At 45.9% G+C, this 27,153-nt stretch overlaps 1 protein-coding gene across 1 annotated transcript in view; it reads left to right on the top strand.

Moving 5' to 3' along the window:
• Window positions 1-4,282: 4,282 nt before the first annotated feature.
• LOC138756972 (transcription factor COE3-like) overlaps window positions 4,283-27,153 on the top strand; it is a 462,275-nt gene continuing 439,404 nt past the window's right edge. The window contains exons 1-4 of the mRNA XM_069923497.1: window positions 4,283-4,819; window positions 5,796-5,952; window positions 6,302-6,365; window positions 9,428-9,483. Of these exons, the coding sequence (XP_069779598.1) occupies window positions 4,686-4,819; window positions 5,796-5,952; window positions 6,302-6,365; window positions 9,428-9,483 (411 nt within the window). The 5' untranslated portion in view covers window positions 4,283-4,685. The remainder of the gene's footprint in view (window positions 4,820-5,795; window positions 5,953-6,301; window positions 6,366-9,427; window positions 9,484-27,153) is intronic.

Raw genomic sequence — 27,153 nt, 5'->3', positions numbered from 1 at the left:
GGGGAGGCGGCTGAGGGACCGGTGCTCGGAGGAGGCGGCCGGGTGGCGTTAGGGGAGGCGGCCAGGCAGCTGGTGCTTGGGGCAGGGGATCGGCGGTTGGGGGAGATGGCCGGGCGACTGGAAGGGGGCGGGGGTGGATGCGGCATCAAATTCGGGTGGGCTTTCTGATATCTGGAAAAATCCGAAATTCAGAACACACTGTCCCCCAAGGGTTCCAGATAAAGGATCGTGTACCTGTAATTGTAGGTGGACAATTCAATCCTCCACCTCAGTATTTTGACATGTTTGATTTTACCCCCACTGCGGATCATTAAGCATGAACGCAACTCTGCGTTGATCAGACACCAGGATGTCTCTGACTGGCCAGGTAATGTTGCCAGTGCCGCACTGCCTCAACAATGGCCTAGGCCCCTTTCTTTACTGAGAAGTGCAGAACCTCAGGGCCCTGTAGGGTATGTGAAAAGAAGGCTACTGGCCTACCTCTCTGGTTAAGGGTTGCTGCTAGGGTGAAGTCTGAAGCATCACTTTTCACCTGAAATGGGGTGGATTCGTCCACAGCATGCACTGTGGCCTTAGCGATAGATGCCTTAATGCGATTGAAAGCAGCACGGGCCTCCACTGCCAGGGGGAGGGATGTGGATTTGATGAGGGGACGGGCCTCATCCGCATAATTGGGGACCTACTGAGCATAATAAGAAAGAACCTAAGGCACCTCTTCAGGGCCTTGAGGCTGTGTGGGAGTGGTCGCATGCAGTCAGGGTCTGGGCTGATGTCTCCATTCTCCATGACACAGCCAAGGATGGCCAGACGGGTTGTGCAAAACACTCTCTTGGCCTGGTTATATGTGGGGTTAAGGAACTCGGCTGTTTCGAGAGATTGGTGTCATGGTCTTGCAGGTCGCGGCCACAGATGGTGACATAATCGAGGTACGGGAAGGTAGCCCGAAACTCTTACTGATCCACCATCCAGTCCATTTTCCGCTGGAAGACTGATTGGCTGTTCGTGACACAAAAGGGAAGAAGTGATGGAGTAGCCATCCACCTCGAACGCCGCATACCGGTGGTCCTTTGGGTGGATGATATTTCAGTTCAATGGTCAAAAAGACCCGATACTGGACAATTTTGTTGAACTTATCAGTGATGCATGGAAGGGGATATGCATCCAATTGCATGTATCTGTTGATGGTCTGACTATCCCCATTCTGTTCCTATCATTACCAGTGCTCTCCAAGAGCTGGTGCTTGTTTCAATGACCCCCCCTCCCTGAGTAAGCACTGTACCTCTGCCCGGATGAAGACTCTGCCCCTTGCACTGTATCACCTACTTTTGGTACAGTCGGGAGTGAGGTTGGTGAATAGCGACGGGGAGGACATGTGCAATTTTGAGTCTGGAGAGCCCACAGGTCGTGTGTGGTGAGTGGGGTTTCCAGTTCGAATACTGTTGATTACATTCAGTGAGGGGTGGATGGGGACCATCCAACTCTATTGTCATGCTTTTAAGTTGACACTATAAATCTCATCCCAACAGTACAGCAACGCAGAGCTGAGACATCACCATTTGTCTAAAGTCTTTATATTCAGTACCCCGCACCATTACGGTCACTATGTAGAAGCCCCAGATGTCCACTTGATTCCAAAGAGACCTTCTGGTTCACCGGCAGTAGTGTGAGAAAAAAATGCTGCACTGTGTCTGGATGGATGAAGCTCTCCATAATCGGGTAAGCAACTATCGAATAAGCAACTCGTCACATGGCCATTTTCCTGAATATCCGTCATTGAACTAGCAAATTGATGTGGGCTGTCCTGGTTGAGCATGCTCGCTGCACATTACTGTTGTGTGAGATGGGGGTATCCAAAATGGCGGCCCTTATGGTCCTGAAGGTTTCGCCTAAGATGGCAACCCCCCATGGCACTGCTGGCTCCGCGTGATGACAGGGTCTGGGACGGCAGTCTCCACAATCCGCATGCGACATTGCTATGAAAAGGTTTGGATTTACACACTTTGGCATTTACACACTTCTTCACGCAGCAGGAGCAAGTCGAATCCTTCGGTGGGCAGCGTTTCCTCTGACAGTGACCCAAGCCACTTTGGGTGCTCCCTTAGCACCGCGGCTGTGGTCAAGTTGCCACCTGAGCTGGACGAATTTGGTGGGAGATGGTTGCTGAGCATTGCTGCTGTGATTGAGTCATTAGTGGAGAGCGGGGGTGGCGGCGCGTCCAAAGATAGCGGTGCCCGGGGTAATCACGAAGCGGCTGCGTCATCGGACAAGTAGGCCATCATTTCTGGAGAGCCACCTCCAGCGCACCTGCCAGCTCAACTGCTCTCTGCAGACTGAGCTCCCCTTGCTCCAGGAGTCTCTGTCAGACGTAATTTGACCTGATCCCCTCTGTGTACTCGGAGGCGGACACGGCCTTGCATTCACAGCTCCTGCCAAGTACTCGCAGGAGCCAAAGATATTAGCGTTGGACTCACTAGGTCCTTGTTTTCATGTCACTAGGAGGTGTCTGGTGTGGACAAAAAAGATTTTATGCAGGTACTGTTCTTTGAGAATGTCAGTAGCTTCCTGATACTTTGTAGCATCCCTGATCATGGGGTATGAAGAGAAACCACTAGGCTTTTATTCTCTTACAAACACAAGCACATCCCAACTGCTTGATTATCCTGCTCTGAACTGCAGGGGGCTGTGGAACAGTCACCTTTATCCAGGAGCCTGAGGGGAGGGGGCCCACAGGTACAACCGGCCAATGGGTGTGCCCGACCAGACAATTAGACATAACAATGGTTTACCTGAAGGACCTCATCCCTACTCCTTGCGATGGTGCATCTGTAGAAGCACTTGATGGGCCGAACTCCCTTAGTCTTCTGAGAAAGTGGAGCTTTCAGCATCAGAATTGAGAATCAGGATTTTATTGGCACGAACTGTGTTGTTTTCCGGCAAACTTTTATATTCAACGGTCTTAAACAAAAAATAAGAAAAAGTCATGAATCTTTGCTTCATGGTTCATTCAGGAATCTGATGGCAGCGGGGAAGAAGCTGTCCTTCTGCTCGTCTTCAGGGTCCTGGACCTTTTCCCTGAGGGTAGCAGAGTGAAGAGGGCGTGGACTGGGTGGTGGTGGTGGGGTCCTTGAGGAGAGAAGCTGCTTTCTTCAGACACTCGATGGAGTGAGGGCTGAGCTGCTATTTTTCTGGTCATCCTTACCAGCCAGAATGCTCTCCCTGTAGAAGTGGTTCAAGAACCTCCCGTGACAGACCCAAGCTCCTCGCTGGCTCCATCACTTTATTCGGGATGGCACCAGGACAGGTATTGCCAGCCAGGAATTTGTTGACGACTGGATGAGGACCTGAAGTCCTGTCAATGCGGGGGTGGGGGGGGGGGGGGGGGGATGGGGGTCGGGGCCAGCGGGGGTGGGGGGTGGGTGGGATGGATGCTTGGTCCCAAGAACGCTGCAGATGCCCGGCAAGCAAAGTCGACGGAGGATGACAGGGCAATGACCTGCTGCAGACTTGCCAGTGTTTTCTTTCCCTGAAAGGGTTAAACTCCACCTGAAATGTCATTTCTCCTCTGAAACTCACAGGGTGACGTGAGTGGGGGGGGGGGGGGGGGGGGCCTGATGTCATTGCCGAGACTCCACCTCCAGCCAATCCGGGAGGAAGCTCGGAGAGAGATGGAAATGAGGATGCCCTTATGTGGAATGGAAACCCCACCTCCCTGATTCCTCGGCGTTTCTTCTCTCCCTCTCCCTCCCCCCCCCCCCTCATCCTTCCCTCCAGCCCCCTTTCCATCCAGCTCCGCCACCCCCCCTCCCACCTTCCCTCCCTCCAGCCCCCTTTCCATCCAGCTCCGCCACCCCCCATCCCTCCCTCCAGCCCCCTTTCCATCCAGCTCCGCCATCCCCCTCCCACCTTCCCTCCCTCCAGCCCCCTTTCCATCCAGCTCCGCCATCCCCCCTCCCACCTTCCCTCCCTCCAGCCCCCTTTCCATCCAGCTCCGCCATCCCCCCTCCCACCTTCCCTCCCTCCAGCCCCCTTTCCATCCAGCTCCGCCACCCCCCCCCCTGCTCCAGGGAGGGTGGGAGGGAGAGTTGGCAACTTAGAAGCCCAGGAGAAGGTGCATTCCTCTGGGATAGCACGGTCACAAAGACTCGGGGAGGGAGGGAGGGAGGGGGGTCGGAGAGAGAGAGAAAGAGGATAGGAGACAATCTGCAAACCACGCCGTTCTCCCTCGGGGTCGGGGAGGAGGTGGGGTGGCGAAGAGGGGGAGGCATGCAAGGAGAAAACAAGCTCTCCTCAGTCTTTGGATCGCTGTATGGATGACTCGCTCTTCGCAGCGTGGTTTGCCGGATTTCAGGACCGGCGTTGCTTGCTGCATCTCTCACGGCTGAATCGGATGCAACTTCATTGAGCTGAATCAGAGAGAGCTCTTCCAAAAAAAAATGTTCACCTCTCACTGAGAAGCTGGGGAGGGGACAAATCTCAACTCTCTCCTCTCGTCCATCAAGTCGCTCGCTCCGGGACTCTCTGTAGGGAGGGAAAGCCTGGTTTCTCCTTGGTCCAGAACACAAACAAGATCCACACACACACACACACACACACACACACAAGCAGCACACGCTCACGCCAAATAACTACTGCGGCTCTCCTGCTCGCTGCATCCAGGACCGCAGGCAGACACGAAGGCTGGCTTAATGTTTACCCTTCAAGAGACCATGCCGAGAGGTACGCTGAACATGAAAGAGGAACCTTTGGTGGCTGGGATGAATCCCGTTCGCTCATGGATTCAGTCCGGCGGGATACTGGACGCCAACACAGCAGCTCAGAGGTGAGCCACGACCCTTTCTTTCGCCGGTGGGGCTGGGGTGGAAGGTTGAAGGGGAGGAAAGGGGTGGGGGGTTGTTGTAACTGGGAATATCGCCTGATTTTTTTTAAAATTTGGCTTGCATTGCCCCGGCGTCTCAGTTGCGATTGAGCCCGCACTCTCCGGACGGTCAGCGACTCGCAATGCTTCTCCGCAGTGTGACAGCGAGCTGGAAATTAAATCCCCTCCTGGCCAAGATGTCAGGACCAAAATTCTTCCTCCCTGTCTCTTTTAGATATTAAAAAGAAACCTGTCTCGTTTCATTTTTGTCTTTTCTCCAAAAAAATTCTGTCTTCTTAGATTTTATTTATCTCCCATTTAAAATAAATTCTCCTTCGTTTCATTCTCTTTGCCAGATTCATAATCGGGAATGGTAACTTTGGGGCATAACTCGCCCCACTTTTAAAACTTCTCTCTCCCCCCCCCCCCCCCCCCCCCTCTCCCTCTCCTACCGTCTGTCGCTCCAAACCGAGCGCGAAAGGGGAGACGCACATTCTGATGTATTCCGGCTGTTAACTTTCTCCCTTTTTCTCCACATTTCGTCGCGCAATGCAAAGTTTGAAACTCTTTCTCCAAAGCCGTTCCTCTCTTCGTTTCCCATCTTCAAATCTGCACAAGGGTGCCCTCCGAATCTGGCAGCAAATGTTTCTCCCAACTTGCAAAAACCCATTTCAATTCGCCTGGATTAATTTTAAATAGACATCGACTGTACACACAAACAAGTAATATTTCCCCCTGCGGTCCAGTCGCATCCAGGCAGTGCGGGAAAGGACACGATCTCAATCCGAGTGAACGTTTCCCCAAACTTAGAAGAAAGAACTGTCCCACCTCTCCCCCCGCCGAGAAGGTCGAGGTGCCCTGCCCCTTGTTATTGTTGGTGACGGCCGTGGCGAGGGGCGCCGTGCATTGCTTGGGTAACCGGCGGGTGTCTTGCCCGCAGCGGAGTTGGCTTGGCCCGGTCACACTTCGAGAAGCAGCCGCCCTCCAATCTCCGCAAGTCCAACTTCTTCCACTTCGTCCTGGCTCTGTACGACCGGCAGGGTCAACCGGTGGAGATCGAGAGGACCGCTTTCGTGGACTTCGTGGAGAAGGAAAAAGTAAGTTTCACGACTTCCCTCTGCCACATTCGCCTCGACGTAATCTCGCCGTTTCCTCGCTCGGACCCCCCCCCCCCCCCCATGTGCTCTCCCTCCCTCTCTCTCACCCCTCAACCCCTCTCTTCAGTCCGTTTCTCCCACCCCCGGTTCGACACCCTGCAGGGGCCGAGAGTCGAATTCTGCTCAAGTTCCCACCGTCCCCGACGCCCTCCGGATGCCCTGAGCGAATTGCCGGGCGCTCGTTTTAATGTTGCTTTTGTGTTTTGAAACAATACACATTTCGAGACCCATTCGCGCAACGCGCCGTTCTTGCACTTGGTCTCAGTTAAAGGCAATCCCTCCTCTGCAGGAGCAGAACGGAGAGAAGACAAACAACGGTGTTCATTACAGATTACAGCTTCTCTACAGCAACGGTAAGCACCCCCCCCACCCCGAGCGCACGTCTTGACAACCTCTGGTTTTGGCTTGGGGACTGAGAAATTCTCCCGTCTTTTTACTTCTCTGCCCCGGCCAGATGACTTCAAACCAACCCCTGCAAGCTAACTTCCTGAAGCAGTTCCAACGACCTCTGTCATGTGAATGATTTTGTTTTCTTGACAACATGAGCGTGCGTTAAACTGGACGTATGTGGACAAACGCACGATAATATATATTTCGATATATGCCTGAATGTATATACACACAGATAGGCACAGTTTAACGCATGCTAATATGTGTTAATATATACCTGCGTGTATAGAGACACAGTTTAACGCATGCGTTTATATGTGTGTGTATTTATACATATATACACCGTTTAACGCAAGCTAATATATATACATGTATGTATAACTGCACATATGCAGTTTAACGCCTGTTAATGTATGCGTTTATAGATGTGTGTGTGTATTTATACATATATACACCGTTTAACGCACGCTAATATATATGCGTGTATTATATATACACACATATGCACAGTTGAACGCATGTTAATGTGTTTCTATATATTTATATGTGCGTGTATATATACACAGTTTAACGCACGCTAATGTATGCGTTTATATACATGTGTGTATTTCTACATATATACACCGTTTAACGCAAGCTAATGTATGTATATATACACACATGCACAATTTAACGCATGTAAATGTATGCGTTTATAGAGGTGTGTGTATTTATACATATATACATCGTATAACGCACGCTAATATATATATGCGTGTATTATATATACACACATATGCACAGTTTAACGCATGTTAATGTGTTTATATGTGCGTGTATATATACACCGTTTAACGCAAGCTAATATATATACTTGTATGTATATATACACACATATGCACAGTTTAACGCATGTTAATGTGTTTATATGTGCGTGTATATATACACCGTTTAACGCAAGCTAATATATATATACTTGTATGTATATATACACACATATGCACAGTTTAACGCATGTTAATGTGTTTATATATATATGTGTGTGCGTTTATATATACACCGTATAAAGCAAGCTAATATATATGCAGTTTAACGCATGTTAATGTATGCGTTTATAGATGTGTGCGTGTATTTATACATATATACACCGTTTAACGCACGCTAATATATATGTATGTGTGTGTGTATATATATATATATATATATATATATATTAACCAAGAATGAAAATAGACACAATAAATATTTTTACAAAACAATCAACACCCAGTTTGAGCGAGTCCCTCTGTTTTAAGGTAGCGACAGACAAGTCTCCGATGGGTTTAGATCGATCGGAGGTGTCCCTCGATTCAGAAATGTTCCCGTCTCCCTTCCCTTTTTACGCCGACGGCGAGAGAAGAAATAATTTAAATGCAAGCGTAAAAGTTATCTGGACAATTTCAGTTTGATTTTATACCCATTTTTAAATGTTTTATGAAGCTTTCCAAAAAAAAAATAATTCGAGAAATGCATCGAAGATTAAAACAAATAATTCGGACCTAATGAAATAATGCAAACTATTAAATAAAAAATAAGATATTGCTTTAATCGAATCTTTGCCACGTGTATTTGGAACTAAACTTTACTGCTGGGAAAACTACATTTGCAAAGCGGAGGTTTCTTTTTAACACGCAGCGTTTGCCCTGATTGGAATTTAGCAAAGACATTCGTGCCGTCGTTTCCTCGTGTGTTGGTGTGTGGGAGAAGCAGGAAAGCAGCCAACGACTGAAAACGAAACAAAATAAGCAGGTCAAGGCGGCTTGTGTGAAGGGAGAGGCGATCAGGTGGGATCCGAGACCCTCAACGGGAAGGATCATTGAGCTGAAATGCTCACTCTCGATATCCCCCCCCCACCCCACCCCGGGGGCAGATGCTGTCTGCCCTGCTGAGTGTTTCCAGTGTTCTCTCCATTGATTTCCAACATCTGGGGGAGTGGGGGGGGGGGGGGGGGGGGTTTAAACCATTGGCGAGGCGCCCCGGCTCCCGCAGAGTTCTCCATCACCTTCTACAAACCATCCCAGATTGCACTCAGCCCCACCACTGATCTGGCTTTACGAACAAGGCAGTTGGATCTCTCTGCGAGGCAAAATACAATCCCCCCCACCCCCTCCCTCCTCCGCCCGCTCCTTCGCAAATCCAGCTTCAATCTGATCCGTGAAACAGGGACAGAGAGGCAGGGTGGCTGAGGCTGCGCTTTGAGTCGCAACTGAGCGGCACAGACCGAGGATTTGATCATATTTCTGCGTGGGTAGAGCAGGATTTTTAACAAAAATTGCTTTGGCGTCAGGAGGTTGCACAGGGGAACAGGAGAGAATAGAAATAAAGCGGGAGAAAGTCTGGAGATAAATATCAGAGCGGGAAACATATCGTGGGGTAAAAGGACAGGGACAGAATTAAACCAAAGGTAAAGGGAGCGCAGGTAATGTGGGCTCAACGTTAACGTTTAAGAAGAATTTGGACAGGTGCATGAATGGGAGAGGTGCTTGGAGAGGGGGGGGGGGCTAAGGAGAGGACTAGGCAGACTAGAAGGGCTGAAGGGGCCTGCTTCTGTGCTGTAGTGTTCATTGGTTCTAATGTGAAATCTACAAAATCTGAAGAGCCACTGCCCCTCTTTTATAACCAAGGATTGGATAGGGTATTAGTGCTTTTGAAGGCAGTTTTCACTTGGCTTCCGCACACGAGGTGGCATTTACTGATTTTTGACCAATTCACCACTTCCAATCCCTGTTCTCTCAAGTGTTTCTCGATATAGATTTAAAAAAATATATTTATTTACGAGGCGTTTAGATAGGGACGTGACAGGCAGGGAATTAGAGGGAGAGGGACCTTGTACAGGATTGGTTTAAGTTGGCATCAAGGTTGGTGAGTGAGAAGGATCTGTTCCTGTTTGGTTCCATGTTCCAAAATATAAATATTTTTAACAGAAATCCTATGGGGAGGGGGTGTTCTGATGAGGTGAAAAAAATGTTAATCTATTCTTTTTCCTTCCTTCCCTGCCTTCCAACAGGGATACGGACAGAGCAGGATTTATTCGTAAGGCTGATCGACTCCATGACCAAACAGGTAGGGACCATAGCCATTTAATTTAATGCTTTCATTTAATGCTCATTGTTGTTCCATGGGATGTGCCGCTATGGTCAGCATTCGTTGCTAGTCTCCAGTTAGCTTGCAGGTGAACAGAGAGTTGGGCTGTTGCCTTGGAGTTAATCACCTTCTTGTGGGCATGTTAAGGGCCACAAAGCCTGATTTCCTTACCTGAAGGAGATCAGAAAGGTCTATGTGATTTCGCCGCAACTTTACCAATATTAATCTTTTAATTCTGGATCTTAGTTAATTCAATAAATTTGGAATATTGTGTTCAGTTCTGGTCACCAAATTATTGGAAGGACGTGAACAAAATAGAGAGAGGACCAGAATGAAACCTGGGTTTCAGCTCCGAAGTTATAGAGAAAGGTGAAACAAGGAAGGTCTTTATTCCTTGGAGCGTAGAAGGCTGAGGGGGGAATTTGATAAGGGTCTTTAAAATGTTGAGGGGAATTGATAGAGTAGATGCGGATAGACTTTGTCAATGGAGGATAGGGGAGATTCAAACAAGAGGACATGAGCTGAGAGTTAGGGGGAAAAAGTTTAGGTGTAACACATGAGGGAATTTTTTTACTTAGAGAGCGGGGTCCATGTGGAATGAGCTTCCAGTGGAAGTAGTGCAGACAGGAACAATATTATCTTTTATAAAAAAAATTGGATAGGTGTATAGATGGAAAGGGTATGAAGGGTTATGGGCAGAGTGCAGGTCAATGGGACTAGGAGAGTGTAAGAGTTTCAGCATGGGCTAGAAGGGCCGTAATGGCCTGTTTCTGTGCTGTAGTTGTTATTTGGTTCTACAAATTAAATCTGAAAATGAGAGAGTCTGAGCTTTCAGCGATACCAGCTATCCGACTACAAATATCTAATTATTCAAATATTGTGGGGGGGGGGGGGGGAAAGGACTGGAGGCTTATTGTTCCCTTCCAAACATTCTGGAAAGAAACCATGTCTCTCAAAAGAACATAAGAAATAGGAGCAGGAATCGGCCATCTGGCCTGTCAAGCCTGCTCTGCCATTCAATAAGATCATGGCTAATCAGGCAGTGGACTCAGCCCCATATCCCTGCATTTATATCCTTGTATTTCATTTCATTTAATAGTTCCCCAAATAAAATCTCTGAATTTTGAATACATTCAATGAGGCAGTCTTTGTCAAATACTTAACCATTTGTACCCAATAGCATTTAATTCTGCTATTCTAAAAATCTGTTTCTTAAATGCAATATATGAGGCAACATTTAATGCTTCCTTGGGCAGAGAACTCTCTAGATTCACTGCTCTTTGGGCGAAACAGTCCTCCTCATCTTTATCTTTAATCTGCTCCCCTGAATCGCGAGGCTATGTCCTGGTTTCACCTGCTAGTGGGAACAACATCCCTGCTTCTATCCCATCTATCCCTTGAACATGTCTCTGTAAGAGCTCCTTTCAAAGGTGCAAAGGGACTTGGGGGGGTGGGGTCTTCGAGCAGGACACCCTATAGGTTAACCTTTAGGTTGAGTCGGTGGTGAAGAAGGCGAATGCATTTCTAGAGAAATAACATATAAAATCAGGGATGTAATGTTGAGACTCTCTCGGGCACTGGTGAGACCGCACTTGGAGTACTGTTTACAGTTTTGGCTGTCTTATTTGAGAGAAGGCCAGCTGTCGGAGAGTATTCAGAAAAGATTTACTAGAATGATACCAGGAATGAAAGGGTTAACATTATGAGGAACGTTTGTTGGCTCTTGGACTGTACTGGTTGGAGAACAGAAAGGTGAGGGGGATCTTATAGAAGCATTTTGAAAGCTGAAAGGCCTGAATAGAGTAGATGTGGCCAGGATGTTTCCCATGGTGGGGGATTCGAGGGCATAACTTCAGGATATAAAGTTGACAATTTAAAACAGAGACACAGAAAAAATTCTATAGTCAGAGGGTTGTGAATCTGTGGAACTTGTTGCCACAGGCAGCTGTGGAAGCGAGGTCATTGGGTGTATTTAAGGCAGAGATTGACAGGTATTTGATTAGTCGGGGGAACAAGGGTTATGGAGAGAAAACCGAGGAGTGGGGCTGAGTGGAAAGTTGGATCAGCTCGTGAGTAGTATGACAGAGATGGGCCGATGGGTCTACTTTTCCTCCTATATCTTCTCATCCTTCTGAATTTTTATATTCCCCCAAATCTCTCATCATAAGCTCACCCCTTCGTTTCCAGGGTCAACCTGGTGAACCTCCATATAACCATATAACCATAGAACCACTTACAGCACAGAACAGGCCAGTTCGGTCCTACTAGTCCATGCCGTAGCAAATCCCCACCCTCCTAGTCCCACTGACCAGCACCCAGTCCATACCCCTCCAGTTCTCTCCTATCCATGTAACGATCCAGTCTTTCCTTAAATGTAACCAATGATCCCGCCTCGACCACGTCTGTCGGAAGCTCATTCCACATCCCCACCACCCTCTGCGTAAAGAAATTTCCCCTCATGTTTCCCTTATAATTTTCCCCCTTCAATCTTAAACCATGTCCTCTAGTTTGAATCTCCCTCGCTCTTAATTGAAAAAGCCTATCCACATTTACTCTGTCTGTCCCTTTTAAAATCTTAAACACCTCTATCATGTCCCCCCTCAATCTTCTACGCTCTAGAGAAAAAAACCCTAGTCTGCACAACCTTTCCCTGGAACTCAAACCTTGAAATCCTCTGCTCCCCCTCCAAACTGAGTAGATCCTCTCACAAGTAAGGTGACCAGAACAGATGGCTCCGAAACCTATAACGTGGTCTCTCAATTAAACTATTCGAAACCCAGTTATGTCCAAAGGTTAGAGTTATTTCTCACAGGGATTTATCTCTCTCCAAACCCCGCCCCCCCCCCCCCCCCCCCACTTTGTTTGTTTGATCAATACTTCAAAGCAGATTAATATCATAAAATGAGTTTGAGGTAACATAATCATCGCGGGCCTGTGTTGACTGTATTTTGTTGTCCATTTTGATGAGTTATTAATAACATCAGCATGGCACATTGAAGTATTGAATTGAGCTGCTGTATTTTGTTTCTCTTGGTATGCAATGGCTGCGTGATTCTTTTGTTGTTGCCAGCAGTGGCATTAGTTTTGACTTTGGGAGTGTTCTCCTGGCATTGTCTCGTTGCCATCTCCCCTTCTCCCCCAGGGGTACATTGTATGCTAAGGCACAGCTATGCCGCAGTACTGCAGTGAGGTGCTGAGCAGCTTGAAGCAGAATTTATTGTCGTGAGCAGATCACGAAATTCGTTGCTTTGCGGCAGTATTAATCTATTGCTCAAAATTACATTTTTAAGGAAGAATAAATTAGTGCAAAATAAGAGAAAAATACTGTTGTCCATTCAGAAACCTGATGGTGGAGGGGAAGAAACTGTTTTGGTATCATTGGGTGTTTACAGGCTCCCATACCTCCTTCATGCTGGTAGCAAAGTGAAGAGGTTATGGGGGTCCTTAAGACACTGCCTCTTGTAGATGTCCTTAATAGAATGAAGACTGATGGTCGTGATGGTGCTGGCCGAGTTCACAACTCTCTTTTCCTGTCCTGTGTATTGGTGCCTCTACATCAGACCGTGATGGAGCCAGTCAGAAGGCTCTCCACGCTACCCTTGCAGAAATTTGCGAGAGTCTTTGGTGACCTACCGAATCTCCTCAAACTCCTCATGAAGTAATGTCGCTGGCGGGCCCTACTTCTTCTTGCTGGTGCATGCCACGCAAATTGAAATCACTTTTGGGCAGTGCGATTGGCGTATCGGTTGGCGCAACGCCTTTACAGCGCCAGTCATCGGGTCCGGGGCGCGAATCCCATGCTGTCCGTAAGGAGTTTGTATGTTCTCCTCGTGTCTGTGTGGATTTTCCCCAGGGGCACCTGGTTTCCTCCCACCATTCAAAAAGGTTGTAGATTAATTGGGTGGAATTGGGCGGCAGGGGTTCATGGGCCGAAATGGCCTGTTACCGCGCTGTATGTCTAAATTTATAAATTTGAACACATTAGGAGTGAGACTATCTGTTGTAAATCAGAACATTTCAGCTTGGGCTTGTTTCCCGACTGTTGTTTCTTAACGCTGGGGGTGCATATAACTGGGGATTGAAGGGGCCTTGCACTTCCAGCTTGAAGAGATTCAAATTGTGAAGACATTCCAGCTTTTCTGATATGACATGAGCTATTTAGTGGCGGCACAGTTAGCACAGCAGTTAACTCAATGCTGTTACAGCGCTAGCACCCAGGGTTCAGCTCCAGTGCTGTCTGTAAGTTCTCTCTGTATCTGCGTGGATTCCTCCGGGTGCTCCACCCACCCTCCAAAATATACCGGGGCTGTAGGTTCATTGGGTGTAATTGGGCGGCACAGGCTCGAGGGCCGAAAAGGCCTGTTACTGTGCTATATGTTTACATTTCAAATTTAAATTTCTCTGAAGAGTTTTGGGATGAGGCATTTTGAAATCAAACAGTTAACAGAACTCCCAAAAGTTGCCATTCAAATATTAGAAGTCAAAACAACAGCTGATTCATCCAACGCCTGCATTTTTAGTGCTATATTAAACAAGGAATGTTCATCATGAGGAAGTTAGTCAGCCGTTGGCCACAGGAAGCACTTCCTGGACAGCTTCGGCGGAGGTCAGAGGCAGACAGCGATTGCAGCAACTAATTTCCCCCAGAACAGGTGTGTGGGACAGGTGAGATACTTGCTGATCCTGGACCATTATCCATTAGCCATGATCACAAATAAAGAAACAACAGGAAGAATACAGAGTAAAGATCCTTGTAGCCTGTTTTCTCAACGAATCTCATGGCACAGACAGCATGGAGTTTTATAGCACAGAAACACAGGCCAGGTTGTGTGTGCTGAACAACACTTTCGACCCACTTGTCCGTATTAGATCTACAACCTGCTTCTAATCATGGAGTTATCTTTTATCATTTAATTTTTAATTTAGAAATCCAGCACGATAACAGACCCTTTCGACCCGTGCCGCCCAATTACATCCAATTGACCTACGACCCTGGTACATTTTGAACGGTGGGAGAAAACCAGAGCCCCCAGAGGGAATCCATGTACAAACTCCTTACACGCAGGGCAGATTCAAACCACAGTCGTTGGCACTGTGACAACATTGTACTTATCCAAGTATTTCTTAAAAGAAGTTGACGTACCTGCCTACACCACTTTGTCTTGCATCTCATTCCATGTCCCCACCACTCTCTTATTGAAGAATTAACCCCCTGATTAAATGCAGAGGAAAGCTCCCTCCAATTGTTTGATCTCACATGGGAACATAAGGCTTGTTTGCAAGTGTACCATTATCATGTAGAATGATGGCAATGAAAGAAGGCCATTCAGGCCAACCAAGTCGTGTCGGCTCCGTATCTGGGTGATTCATTTAATCCCATTGCAGAGACACAAGGCTTAGATCCAAAGTGAATCCCCCTCTATTCCATCCCATGACCGACTTCCGGAATAGGGACAATCCAGATAGATATGAACTAAAACGTGCCAGGCCGACATGTCTGCCCATGGACTCGCGTGCTTCCAAACCAAGGCCACCTGCACGTTGGAGGAACACCTCCTTTAAACCTGAAACAGAATCAGATTTGGGGTTTTGCGGCAGCCTCATAGAGCAAACATTCGTATTATAACCATCTTACAACATTACTGTAAAAAATAAAATAATAATAACATAACAGTGCATGAAAAGTAAGGCAGTGTTTTTGGTTCATTGATCATTCAGGAATCTGATGGCAGCGGGGAAGTAGCCGTTCTTGTGCCACTGAGTGCTCGTCTTTAGGCTCCCTGATGGTAGCAGAGTGAAGAGGGCATAGCCTGGGTGGTGGGGGTCTTTGAGGATAGAGGCTACTTTTTTAAGACACTGCCGTAGAACATTACAGCACAGAAACAGGCCCTTTGGCCCATCTGGTCTGTTCTGTACTAATATTTGCCTTGTCCCAATGATCAGCACCCAGACCATATTCCTCCATACCCCTCCCATCCATGTACCTATCCGAATTTTTCTTGAATCAATATCAAGCCTGCATTCACCTCTTCAGCTGGCAGCTTGCTGTAGTGATCTCCTAACCTGCAGAACCTACCTCTTCCAGCCTTTGCCTTCTCAGCAGGAACTAATCCCAGTGTCCTGCTGTTTTGTACCAGACAGCAGCCATAGAAATTAGGCCAGATAGTGTTATATTTAAAATAATATTTTAAATTATTAATTAACTATAATATAGCACCTTATCTAATTAATCTACTTAAACCCCCCCCCCCCCCCAAACTTATGTAGGTGTGTGTGGAATATCCCAAGTCACAACAGCTCAGGCAGTCTTCCAAAGTTCAGTCTTGGAAAATCCCATGTTGACACATAGGCTTTAAATGGATGCAAAGAAGTTCACAAACTAGGTGGGTAACAGACTGTAATAAACTCACGAGATCCTTGTCCATGTGCTTTTCAGAGGAGAGGCAATGAAAAACTCCCCTTTTCTTTGGAATGGGGACATGAAGCGGGTGATTTTCACAAAGCTTCCAGAACCCTTCTCGTGGGTTACAGGCCCAGAGGACCCCAAAATCCAGCAGCAATAGAAAATCACCAAAACAAATGGTTACTTAAACAAAGGTTGCTTTTAATTATCTTTAAACATGAAAACAGGATCAAACTCTAACTTATCACTATTGAGTTAACTTAACCCCCTTCTAATTTTCGGCATAATGTGTGTGTAAGTTCAGAAAAGTTCTTTGGTTCACAGTCCAATCTCACTTCTTACTTCTCCAAGTTCACTGGTTGCAGGCAATTCTTAGACTGTGCACAGAATTTAACATTTATGAATCTTCACCAGGCTTTGGTGCATGAAAGGTAAATGGTTACCGCTCAGGAAGGTTCTTGTCAGTTTTCAGTGAGAGATTTCTTGCTCATTGGACACAAACTGATTCTTTTCGATCAGCCACTTCAGTGACTTGCCAAATAAACTTGCCCCATCAAAGTTTTCCAGATGAAAACCTCTTTCTTTCAGGTCACCACAGAGTTCCTTTTTTGTTTCCTTTAACTTAGGTGAAAGATTATACAGCCAGCCATCTCCTCTTGTATGGACCACAAGGGCTTTGAAAAGGCTGAATTAAGAACTCACAACCCATCTTCAAAACGCCAGCTTGTCCTGTTCCAGTCCCATCTGCTGCTGTAGAACTGAATTCTCTCTCTCTCTCTCTCTCTCTCTCTCCAGCAGAGAGAAAACCACATGACCCATTTAGAACAGCAACTTTCACTTAGATAGACTGCAGCACCGGACCCAATCTTCCAAATCCGTTGATTTCAAAAACAAGAATCCATTACTCCACAGCATTTCCAATTAACACCTACTGGTGAAGTCTCTATAGGCATTCTTCAAAGTTTTTGCAAAGGCACTTGGAGCCTGGATTGTCTGGCTTGGGCAGAGCTCTGGCATTTTAAATGAGATCTGCATTGTGAAGTGTTTGTATGTGACCCGCACTAAAAAAAAACCATACAGTTTATCTCCTTTAAAACATATCTATATACAATATAAAATATAACATAATGGTCACAATCCATCTGCAGAATTCCTCTGTGTCCAGAACTGTTTTGTGGGTCATCTGTTCAAAATTACCTTCCCTTTTAGTCACGGAGTAGTATACTCGTTCCCCTATAACAAGGAGAAATCAGGCAAATTGTCTAATTACCACACGAGGCCACCTCAGCACTGTATGACTTCCAAGAGTTCTGCTCCAAAGTGCTGTCTCCTTAAAATGGCCCCTGATCAAACCGTGCACTGTGTCTTTTAACATGCTGGCCACATGGTCACTGTGCCTGTGCTTCCAGACACTTCCTCTCTCCTCAGAAGTATCGAATGTGGGGTCATGCTGTCCTCAGCCTGCTGTCAGCTCACAGTCAATCTCTAAAGCCGACTGGGTTCTGTTAAATTTGTTCCCTTAAAGTCACAGTCCCACACAAATGAAAATGAACTGAAAATGGGAGCACATAATACCTGTCCATTCCCTTTCAAGCAGAGATGTGATAACCTTCACAAGTTTCCTTTGAATTTGTTTCCACCATCAGTTGTTCAACCTAGATCAGCCATTCTCAGCGGCCCCCACCCCCACCTTGGAGTCCACAGCACATTGAAGTAAAAGCCTTGCTTTCTTTGCACCACAGGTAACATAATTTTTTTTGTGTTTTTTTTTAATGTAGACAGTAGAAGTACAATAGAAAGCAAAACTTGACTTCTTCACAGGGAAGAGAGCCCATAAACTTTGAGCAGAGACCTTGGGGAGGGGATGGATGTCAAAGCTGAGATGATCTTTCTAGATCATATTACTCTTGAGTAAAGAAAATGTTTCTGAAGAGACCTTGGATTTTTTTGATAACCAATGTAAATCTGCGCCCTTAATCCTTCTGCCCCTTGAAAATAGTGTTTCCTTGTGTTGACTCTGGAAACCACTGAGAAATCCTTGGAAATCTCTGCCTCATGATGCAGCAAAGTCTGCCTCGTTGCATGTATTCAAGATAGAATATGGAACATGCTGCGCTGTGCTGTCCTCGATGCTGTGCTGACCTATATATTCCCACCAAAAAAAAGTACTAAACCCTTCCTACCTCGTCACCCTCTATTTTTCTTCCATCCATGTGCCTGTCTAAGAGTCTCTTAAATGCCCCTAATATTTCAACCTCCACCATCACCCTGGCAAGGCATTCCAGGCACCCACAACTCTTTGTGTAATTTAAAAAAACTTGCCCCGATGTCTCCCCTAAACTTACCTCCCTCCACTTTGTACATATGGTCCCTGGTTTTTGATATTCCTGTCCTGGGAAAAAGGCAGTAGCTGTCCACCTTATCTATACCTCTCAGACTCTTGTCGACCTCTATAAGTCTCCTCTCATCCTTCTGTGCTCCAAAAAGCAAAGTCCCAGCTCTGTTCTCATTGCCTCATAAAACTTATTTTCCAATCCAGGCAACATCCTGATAAATCTCCTCTGCATCCACACTATAGCTTCCACAACTTTCCTATAATGTGGTGACCAGAACTGAAGACGCAGTTAGATTTTTAAATAATAGGGAAATTAAAGGTAATTTAGAATTGTTGGGGAGTAGGTTTATATGGGTTGGCACAACATCATGGGCTGAAGGGCCTGTACAATGCTGTAATGTTCTAGGCTTTGTTCTAAAGGTTCTGGGGTAAAGGTTGTTAAATTGAACAGAGTCCATAGCCAGGTCAGCCATGACCTTATTGAAAGGTGGAGCAGGTTTGATGGGCCAAATGGTCAACTCCTGCTCCTATTTCTGAAGAGCTTTCATGCTTTTTGACTCCTCTACTTTGCCCTGTCTCCTAAATCTTTATGGAAGAAATATAGAGTATTATGGGTTCAAGTTTATTCTCATCTGATTGCACAAATAGAACCTGACGAAGCAGCGTCCTCTGGTCCTCAGTTCAAAACAGGCAGACACACAACCAGACATATGCAGTGTTCAGATATACAAATAAATAAATAAAGATTATTACTGAAATATGGTTCATGTGAGCAGTTCCTTTGGTCCTTCAGCATTCTCAATGCCCGTGGGAAGAAGCTGTTCCTCAGCCTGGGGGTGCTGGCTCTGATCCTCCTGTATCTCTTTCCCGACGGGGGCAGCTGAAAGATGTTGAGTGCAGAGTGTCAGGGTCCTCAATGATTTTTCTCATCCTCTTCAGTCAACGATCCTGGTAGACCATGCCGATGGGGGATGGGACTTTGCCACTTTTATGGTCCTGCGGATTGGCCTTCAAACCAATTTTCCAATTCTCACAATGGTTTCCATAGGCTGGCACAACATTGTAGGCTGAAGGGCCTGTACTGTGCTGTAATTTTCTATGTTCTATCTCTCCATATTCCTGGTTCCGTTTTATCAAGCTGATGGGTACCCTGTCCACCTCGTTTTGATTGATCTTATCTCCGCACAATTTGTTACTTCATCCTTCAGCTCTGTTTTGCCACCCAATGCAAGCCACATCCACTGTTTTGGTTCCGGATAAAGGATTGTGTATCTAAACTTCAGTCAATACAGACCTAGGAGTCTCAATCTCACCACACAAGCTAACCCTTTATTTCCATAATCAATCTGGAGAACTTCTTCTGCACTGCCTCCAAAGCCAATATATCTCTTTGGAGAAATGAAGGATGAGTGGTGATTTAATAGAGGTCTACAAGATTAAGAGAGGCATAAATAAGTTAGGTAGCCAGTACCTTTTACCCCGGGTGTGAAAAGCAAACACCAGAGGACATCTGAACACAGTGAAGGGAAGAAAGTTTAGGGGATACATCAGGGGTAAGATTTATTACGCAGAGAGTTGCAGGTACCTGAAATGCCTTGCCAGGGGGTGGTGGTGGAGGCTGAAACATTAGTGGCATTCAAGAGACTCTTAAGCAGACACAGGCATAGGAGTGATCTGATTGAGTGGAGCACCTTGGACAGGGCATCTTGCCAGCGGGAGACTGAAAGGCCTCTAGTCTTCAGGGCAAGGAGGATGGCTTTCCAGATGGTAGAACTCTCCCTTTCCACCTGCCCATTCCCTTAGGGGTTGTAGCTGGTGGACCTGCTCGTAGTGATGCCTCTGACCAGCCAGTATTGAAAAAAAACCATAAAAAGGGACCCCCGGTTGCTATGGATACAGCAGGGGTATCCGAACAGGATGAAGAGAGTGAAATGACTGTGCGGGAAGGGGATGGCGCACAGGAAACGTGAGTACTCATCAACGATGTTGCGGAAGTACAAGTTGCGGTCAGAGGAGAGGAGGGCCCCCTTGAAATCAATGCTCAGGTTTTCAAAGGAGCAGGTGGCTCTGTTTGGTCGATAGATGTGCGGTTTTTACTCTGCACGGACCTGACAATTTCTGGTCATGGTCCTGCTCTACTCAATGGACTAAAGCAAGTTGGCAGAGGTCATTGTGGAGGGCTTGTAACCGGTCAATATGTGTGCAGGCACATGTTCCTTGGGATAGAGGATCTGGAGGATAATTGAATTTCCCAGGCCAGTGCAAGATATCATAATTGTGGGTAGAAAGTTTGATTCTCCACTTTAGTACCTTATTGTTTTTGATTTAACCGCTGATTGTTGAACATGAAAGCAACTGCATGTTGGTAAATCGTTTGCCAGCGAGGTAGTATTTCCAGTGCTGAATCGCCGCGATAATGGCCTGAACCTCCTTTCCGAAGGAGGAGTGTTGAATTTCGGGGCCCTGGAGAGTGTGGGAGAAAAAGGCTATGGCCTGCCCGCCTGGTTAAGGGTGGTAGCCAGGGTGACGTTGGATGCCTCGCTTTCCATCTGGAACGGGTGGATTTGTCCTCCTCGTGCATGGCGGCCTTGGCAATGTCTGCATAATTGAGGACCCACTGGGCATAGTAGGAGAAGCAGCCCAGGCACCTTTTCAGGGCTTTGAGGCTGTGGCAAAGGGAGAGTTCCTTAAAGAGGGCGCATGTGGTCGGGATCAAGGCCAAGGACTCCTTTCTCCACGACAGTATTAGGCTCTCGATTTCCCCGGTTGCTGTTTTCGGGTAGCCAGGAAGTGCCTTGCGTAAGGCCTGGTTTACCTTCCTCCAGTACTGGCTTTTCAGCATGTCCTTCGCCGCTGGATGTGACTGGGTGTCCCCGATCATTGAGTATACCAGGGACCTGACCCAAGTATACAGTATTTGCAGCCTGTTGTCCTCTGATCGAACGATAGTAGAGGAGACCTGCAGAAACCCTTCGAAACAACACAGCCAGATTTCAGAAATGTTGGATAAGTCAGGCGATTGTGGGCTGAGCCAGCTTTGCTGGTTTCAAAAAATATAATATTTTTAAATATAATATCATATTTTATAATATCCATTATTTAAAAAAAAACAGTTTTGAATAAAATCGATGCACCATCAATAACTTCAAATACTAGAAGTTGTAGAGAAACTGATAGGCTTTTTTCAGAACAGAATGGAGGTACGTCCATGCTGGTCGACTGCCCAGGACTGAGGAGGAGGTCTGTGGCACAGTCACATTTATTCAGGGGTCTGTGGGAGGATTCTCAGGCAGAGACGGCCCTAATACATCCAAACATGTGTACTGTGGCTTACCACAGTTTTCAAACTTTCCTTTCCACTCACCTACCACCTTAAGTATTCCCTATGCCATCGGTGCTCTGAGATTAGTAAGGGATTGCTTAAGGTGGGATTTCTTTTTGAAGTGTGGAAGAAGAAGTAGGTTGCCATATTGTTCTAATTTATTTTACTTTTTGTTTTGTAGTTATTGACAGAAAGGAAAGTCTGAAGTCCTAGGGTTGTAGTGCAATGCCCCAAAACTGGCGAAACTCAGCAGGCCACGCAGCGGGAAGATAACAAGGTTGGCGTAGAGGTTGGTGGGATGATAGGTGAGGAGAAGGGGAACCCTGTTGGCTCTCTGGGTGAAGGGGGTCCGGGCAGATGTGCAGGAAAGAGAGGAGATACGGGTAAGGGCTGAAACATTGGTTACCCTTGACTTGCCACAGGCGCTGTGTGACCTATTGAGTTTCTCCATTACTTTTCTGCACTGCACCGTTATAGTGATAGAAAGTTTTTCACTGCATCTCACTGGGCCACGACCCTACAGAATTCAAATCAACGATGTACTTTAAAAGAACAAGAGTTGAACTCAATGAAAGTTCTTGCTTGAGAGGAATGATGTGGTGATCATCGTTTCCTTGACCAGAACCACACCAGCTTCAAAATAACAGATTGACCATTCACCACAGAACTGAGAAGGGATTTCTTCATCAAGAAAGGAATAGTTGCATTGAATTCCATAACAGTGGATATGGAGCATCAGTTGCTCAGTCTATTCAAAGGCAAGATCGCTCAATCTTTGGATATTGAGGAACCGGAGTCAGTGCAGAGCGAAGGATCATTGACCTGAATCCTCGATCCTGCTTCTCATTCTGCAGTTCATTTTGGGCTATGGACCTCGAATGTTTGCCCTGTTTCTCTCTTTCTACAGCCCGACCTGCCATGCGTTTCCAGCGTCTGCGGGTTGTTTTTTTTTATGGCTCGTCGATACAGTGTTTCCTGGGTCCGACATCATTGTTCAGTGACAGCCACAGGACTGGTTCAATGTGTTCACTGTGCACTGACTGTCCTCCTCCTGCAGCACAATCTTTACATCTGGGTAAATAACTAAGTAGAGTAATCGTGTTTCGGGTTGCTAAGACATAAAATTAAGAATGTTAAAGATCAGGTAGAATTTAAACAATTTTTCACCGTATCAGGAGTAGATGGATATCTACAAAAAATCTGAAATCTTTGTCCAGAGAGTGGCAAATACCAGGAATACAGTGCCTGAGAGAGTTGCTGAGAACATTTACCAAATGTGTCTGGAGAAGCACTTGTATCACCCAGGCAGAGATGGCTATGGTCCAAGTGATGGAAGAAGGGACTAACAGAGATAGATACCCAAAAGTCAGTGGCAGGGCAAATGGCCTGTTTCTATGCTGTGCGACTCCACAAGAAGTTATTCAATTCACAGGCAGAGAAAGTCCATTCCAAGTTAGGCCCAGGCCAAAATTGGTGAGACCATCATCATATAATGAGAAGGGCAGTGTGTCGACCAGACCTGTTGTTCCTTGAATCTCCAGATGATGGAATCATTTGCTTACCTCTTGAAGTGTGATCCTATGGCTTCCAAATATCACTGGTGGAGCCTTCTCTGTAATTTCTCAATTTCCGTTGCTCTGACCTTTTTCCTGTTCAGTGTTTTGTTGTTTGCAAAGCAGGCACTACTTTCAACTTTGTGGATGAAAACGCTTGAATTTCCACTTGGAGAAGAGTTTAGAAAATAACGATTTTTGTGAATGACTTTGAAATAGTTTTTTCTTAAACCTCCAGCATCTCTCTCTCTGTGGACTGTGGAAGATTGGAACGATCATCCAATCAGATTAGAGTGCTCAGGGTAAAGTGTCAGCTGGGTTAATGTGTGTGCATGGGTGTGCGAGCATGTGTGTGTGTGTGTGTGTGTGTGTGTGTGTGTGTGTGTGTGTGTGTGTGTGTGTGTGAGTGTGCATGTTTTTCTGTGAGTGTGAATCTGTGTGTGAGAGAATGTGTGATTGCCAGTGGGTCTTTGTGTGCCTGTGATTGTGTATAGGAGTGTGCATGAGTGTGTGAGAGAGAATGTGTATGTGTGTGAGTGCATGCGTGTGTCTCTTTGTGTGAGGTTTGTGTGTAAATCTCTGTGTCTCCGAGTGTATATACGAGTGGACATATGAGTGTGTGTGAGTGTGTATGAGCATGCCTCAGTGTGCAAGTGTGTGAGAGTGAATATGTAAATATGTATCAGTGTGTGTGTGTGTAAATCAGTGTGTGTGAGTTCACGTGTATGTCTGTGTGTGTGTGAATGTGTCAGTGCTCACGTCTCTGTGTAAATCTCCGTGTCGAAGAGTGCAGGAGTGGGTGAGTGAGAGTGAGTGAGTGTGTGTTTGAGTATATGAGATGCACTGCATTCAAATTTGACAATGAGGCAGAATTATTGAAATAAAGTGTGTGGAGTCATTGAGTTGTCCAGCACAGAAACTGACCCCCCATCTCCACACTGTCCTCTTTGACCATTGTACGAATCCAATTCAGACCATCCCCCTTAATGCCTTTCCCAAATGTCTCTTAAAAATTGTTTCCACCCCTTCTCCTAGCAATGAGTTTTAGAGATCAACTATTTTTCCTTCAAAAAATCTTTCCCCTTTAAATTACCGTTAAAACTCTTGTCACCATAAACCTGAACTTCCCGCCAAGGGAAAATCTATCCATGATAATTTTCCATATCTCTATTAGGTGACCCTTCAGCTTCCTTCATTCCTCAGAAATCCTCAGTCAACCCAGTTATGTTTTTGGGAGATAAATTGGGGCAGGGTTTTTTTAGTGTAGGTCATATACCAACACTTTAAAACAGATCTTACTTAAAATACTGGAGCTCTCCTCATGCTAGACATGTCGACCCCAAAGCCTTTGCAAAAGCTTTGGAGAATGCCCAAAAGACTACATGAATGGATTGGTGTTTACAAAAAGGTGACAGATGAAAGAACTCGTCAGAGCCGCAGGCTGTGTGGAGGGGAACTTGCTGTTCTAAGAGGGTCTTATGGTGGTTTGCAAGCAGAGAGAGAAAAACAGGCTTTCTCTCAGAGAGAGAAAGAGAGAGATCAGTTCTACAGTTTAGCAGCAGCAGCTGGGACTGGAACAGGACAAGCTGGCAAGCTTGTGGAAAACCCCATTTGGAAGATGGGTTGTGACTGCTTAGTTCAGCCTGGTCAAAGCCCTTGTGGTTTAGGCAAAAGGAGAGGACTGGCAGCTTATTGTTCCACTTGAAATAAGAGAAACAAAAAGGAGCTCCGTGGTGACCTGAAAGAAATAAGTTATCATCTGGAGAACCCTGAGGGGGAAAGTTTCTTCAGCAAGACACTGAAGTGGCTGATTACAAGGAATCAGTTTGCGTCCAGCGAACAACAAATCTCTCTAAGAACCTTCCTCAGCGATAACCATTAACCTTTCAAGCACAAAAACTTGGTGAACTTCATAAATGTTAAATTCTGTGCACAGTATAAGAATTGCCTGCAACCAGTGAACTTGGAGGAATTAGAAGTGAGATTGGACTGAATTAAATAACTTTTCTGAACGTACATACACATTACATACATGTACGCTTAGAATTAGAAGGGGATTTAGTTCGGTTAAGTTAAAAGTAATAAATTAAAGTTTGATCCTGGTTTCATGTTTGAAGATAATTAAAAGCAACTTTTAAGTAACCATTTGCCTTGCTGAATATCTATTGCTGCAAGGTTTTGGGGTCCTCTGGGCTCGTAACATAATCTCTCCCCATAATGAGAGGAGATTAAATGGAAGTATATAAGATTGAGGGCTTATGAGGGGTGGACAGCCAGCACCTTTTACCTGGGGGCGACAATAGCAAACACCAGAGGAAATGAGTTTAAGGTGAGCGGAGGAAAGTTCAGGGGAGATGCCAGGGGTAAGGTGTTTTACAGAGTGCAGTCAGTGCCTGGATTTCATTACCTGGGTTGGTGGTGGAGGCTGGTACAATAGGGACATTTGAAAGACTTGGACAGGCACATGGATACAAGAAAAATAATTAATTTTTTTCTAGATGTACAGCACAGTAACAGGGCTTTCAGGCCCATGCTGTCCCATCCAATTACACCCAATTGACCTACAAAAGTGGGATGAAACCGGAGCCCCCAGAGAAAACCCACACAGACTTGGGGAGGACATATAAACTCCATACAATCAGCGTGAGATTCGAACCCTGATCTCATTCGCTGGTGTCGTAACAGTGTTGAACTAACCACTACGCCAACCGTGGCACCCCAACAAATGCCCTTCGGTTTCTATCTGTCGGCACAATGTGGGCTGAAGGGCCTGTACTGTGCTGTATGTCTAAAATAAATTAATTATTTTTTTTGTATCTATGTGCCTGTCCAAGTCTTTCAAATGTCCCTATTGTACGAGCCTCTACCACCAACCCAGGTCATGAAATCCAGGCGCTGACTGGTATTGGATTGGCTAGCTGGGCTACTTGCAAACAAAGTTTGTCACTGAATCTTGATAATTGCGACTTGCAGAAACCCAACTTCATGCAAATTCTCCCATAAACTTTCAAATAATTATTTTCAAGATCCTAATGACAATAATAATACAATATTTTGCTGTCTTCCTTAACAATTGGATACATTTCTGCTCCATAAATGGTTATTTAATTATGGTTATATAATACATATTCCATTAGTCTAATTGTCAGTCTTTTTGGGCTGAACATGGAACATATTCAATCAAATTAAAGCACATCCATAACTCTTTAATTCAGTGTTTCTCAACCTTTTTCTTTCCACTCACATTCCATCTTAAGCAATCCCTATGCTATAGGTGCTCTGTGATTAGTAAGGGATTGATTAAGATGATATGTGGATGGAAAGAAAAAGTTTGATAACCACTGTTTTAATTGTACCTAATTGACTCATTATGTGCATTGTTTCATAACTCCAACAGAAATGGGTCAATGACAATTTTTCTCAAGGAAAACATTTCAGTAACAATTGGGTCTAGAGCAGTGATCCTCAACCTTCCCTTCCCACTCACAGACCACCTTAAATAATCTCTTACTAATTACAGGGATTACTTAAAGAGGCATGTGAGTGGAAAGAAAAAGTTTGAGAACCACTGAATTAAAGAGTTATGGATGTTATAGAGAACAGACAAAAGTCACTTACGGGGAAATGAGTTCACAGGTTGTTTTCAATAATGAGACCCTTGCATTACTCAAGGAGTGCCTGTGCCATTGATACACTCTGCAGGATTGTTCTGAACAAATAGTGCAGGTGCAGAAAAAGCAATACAGGTACCCGATCCTTTATCCGGGCATCTAAAATCCGGAAAGCTCCAAAATCCGGCAAGTGGGGACTGGCAGTCGGGGGAGACACCCGGGTGATCAGGGGAGGCGGCTGGGGAAATTGCCGGGCGGCTGAGGGAACAGCAGTCAGGGGAGATTGCCAGGCAGCCTAGGGACTGGTGGTTGGAGGAGACAGCTGGGCAACTGGAAGGGGGTGGGGGTGGATGTGGCAGCACAATTCGGGTGGGCTTTCTGAAATACGGAAAAATCTGAAATTCAGAACACACTGTCCCCCAAGG

The sequence above is a fragment of the Narcine bancroftii genome, chromosome 3 (genome assembly GCF_036971445.1).
Source record: "Narcine bancroftii isolate sNarBan1 chromosome 3, sNarBan1.hap1, whole genome shotgun sequence".
NCBI classification, from domain to species: domain Eukaryota; kingdom Metazoa; phylum Chordata; class Chondrichthyes; order Torpediniformes; family Narcinidae; genus Narcine; species Narcine bancroftii.
This window is presented reverse-complemented; position numbering and strand designations above follow the sequence as displayed.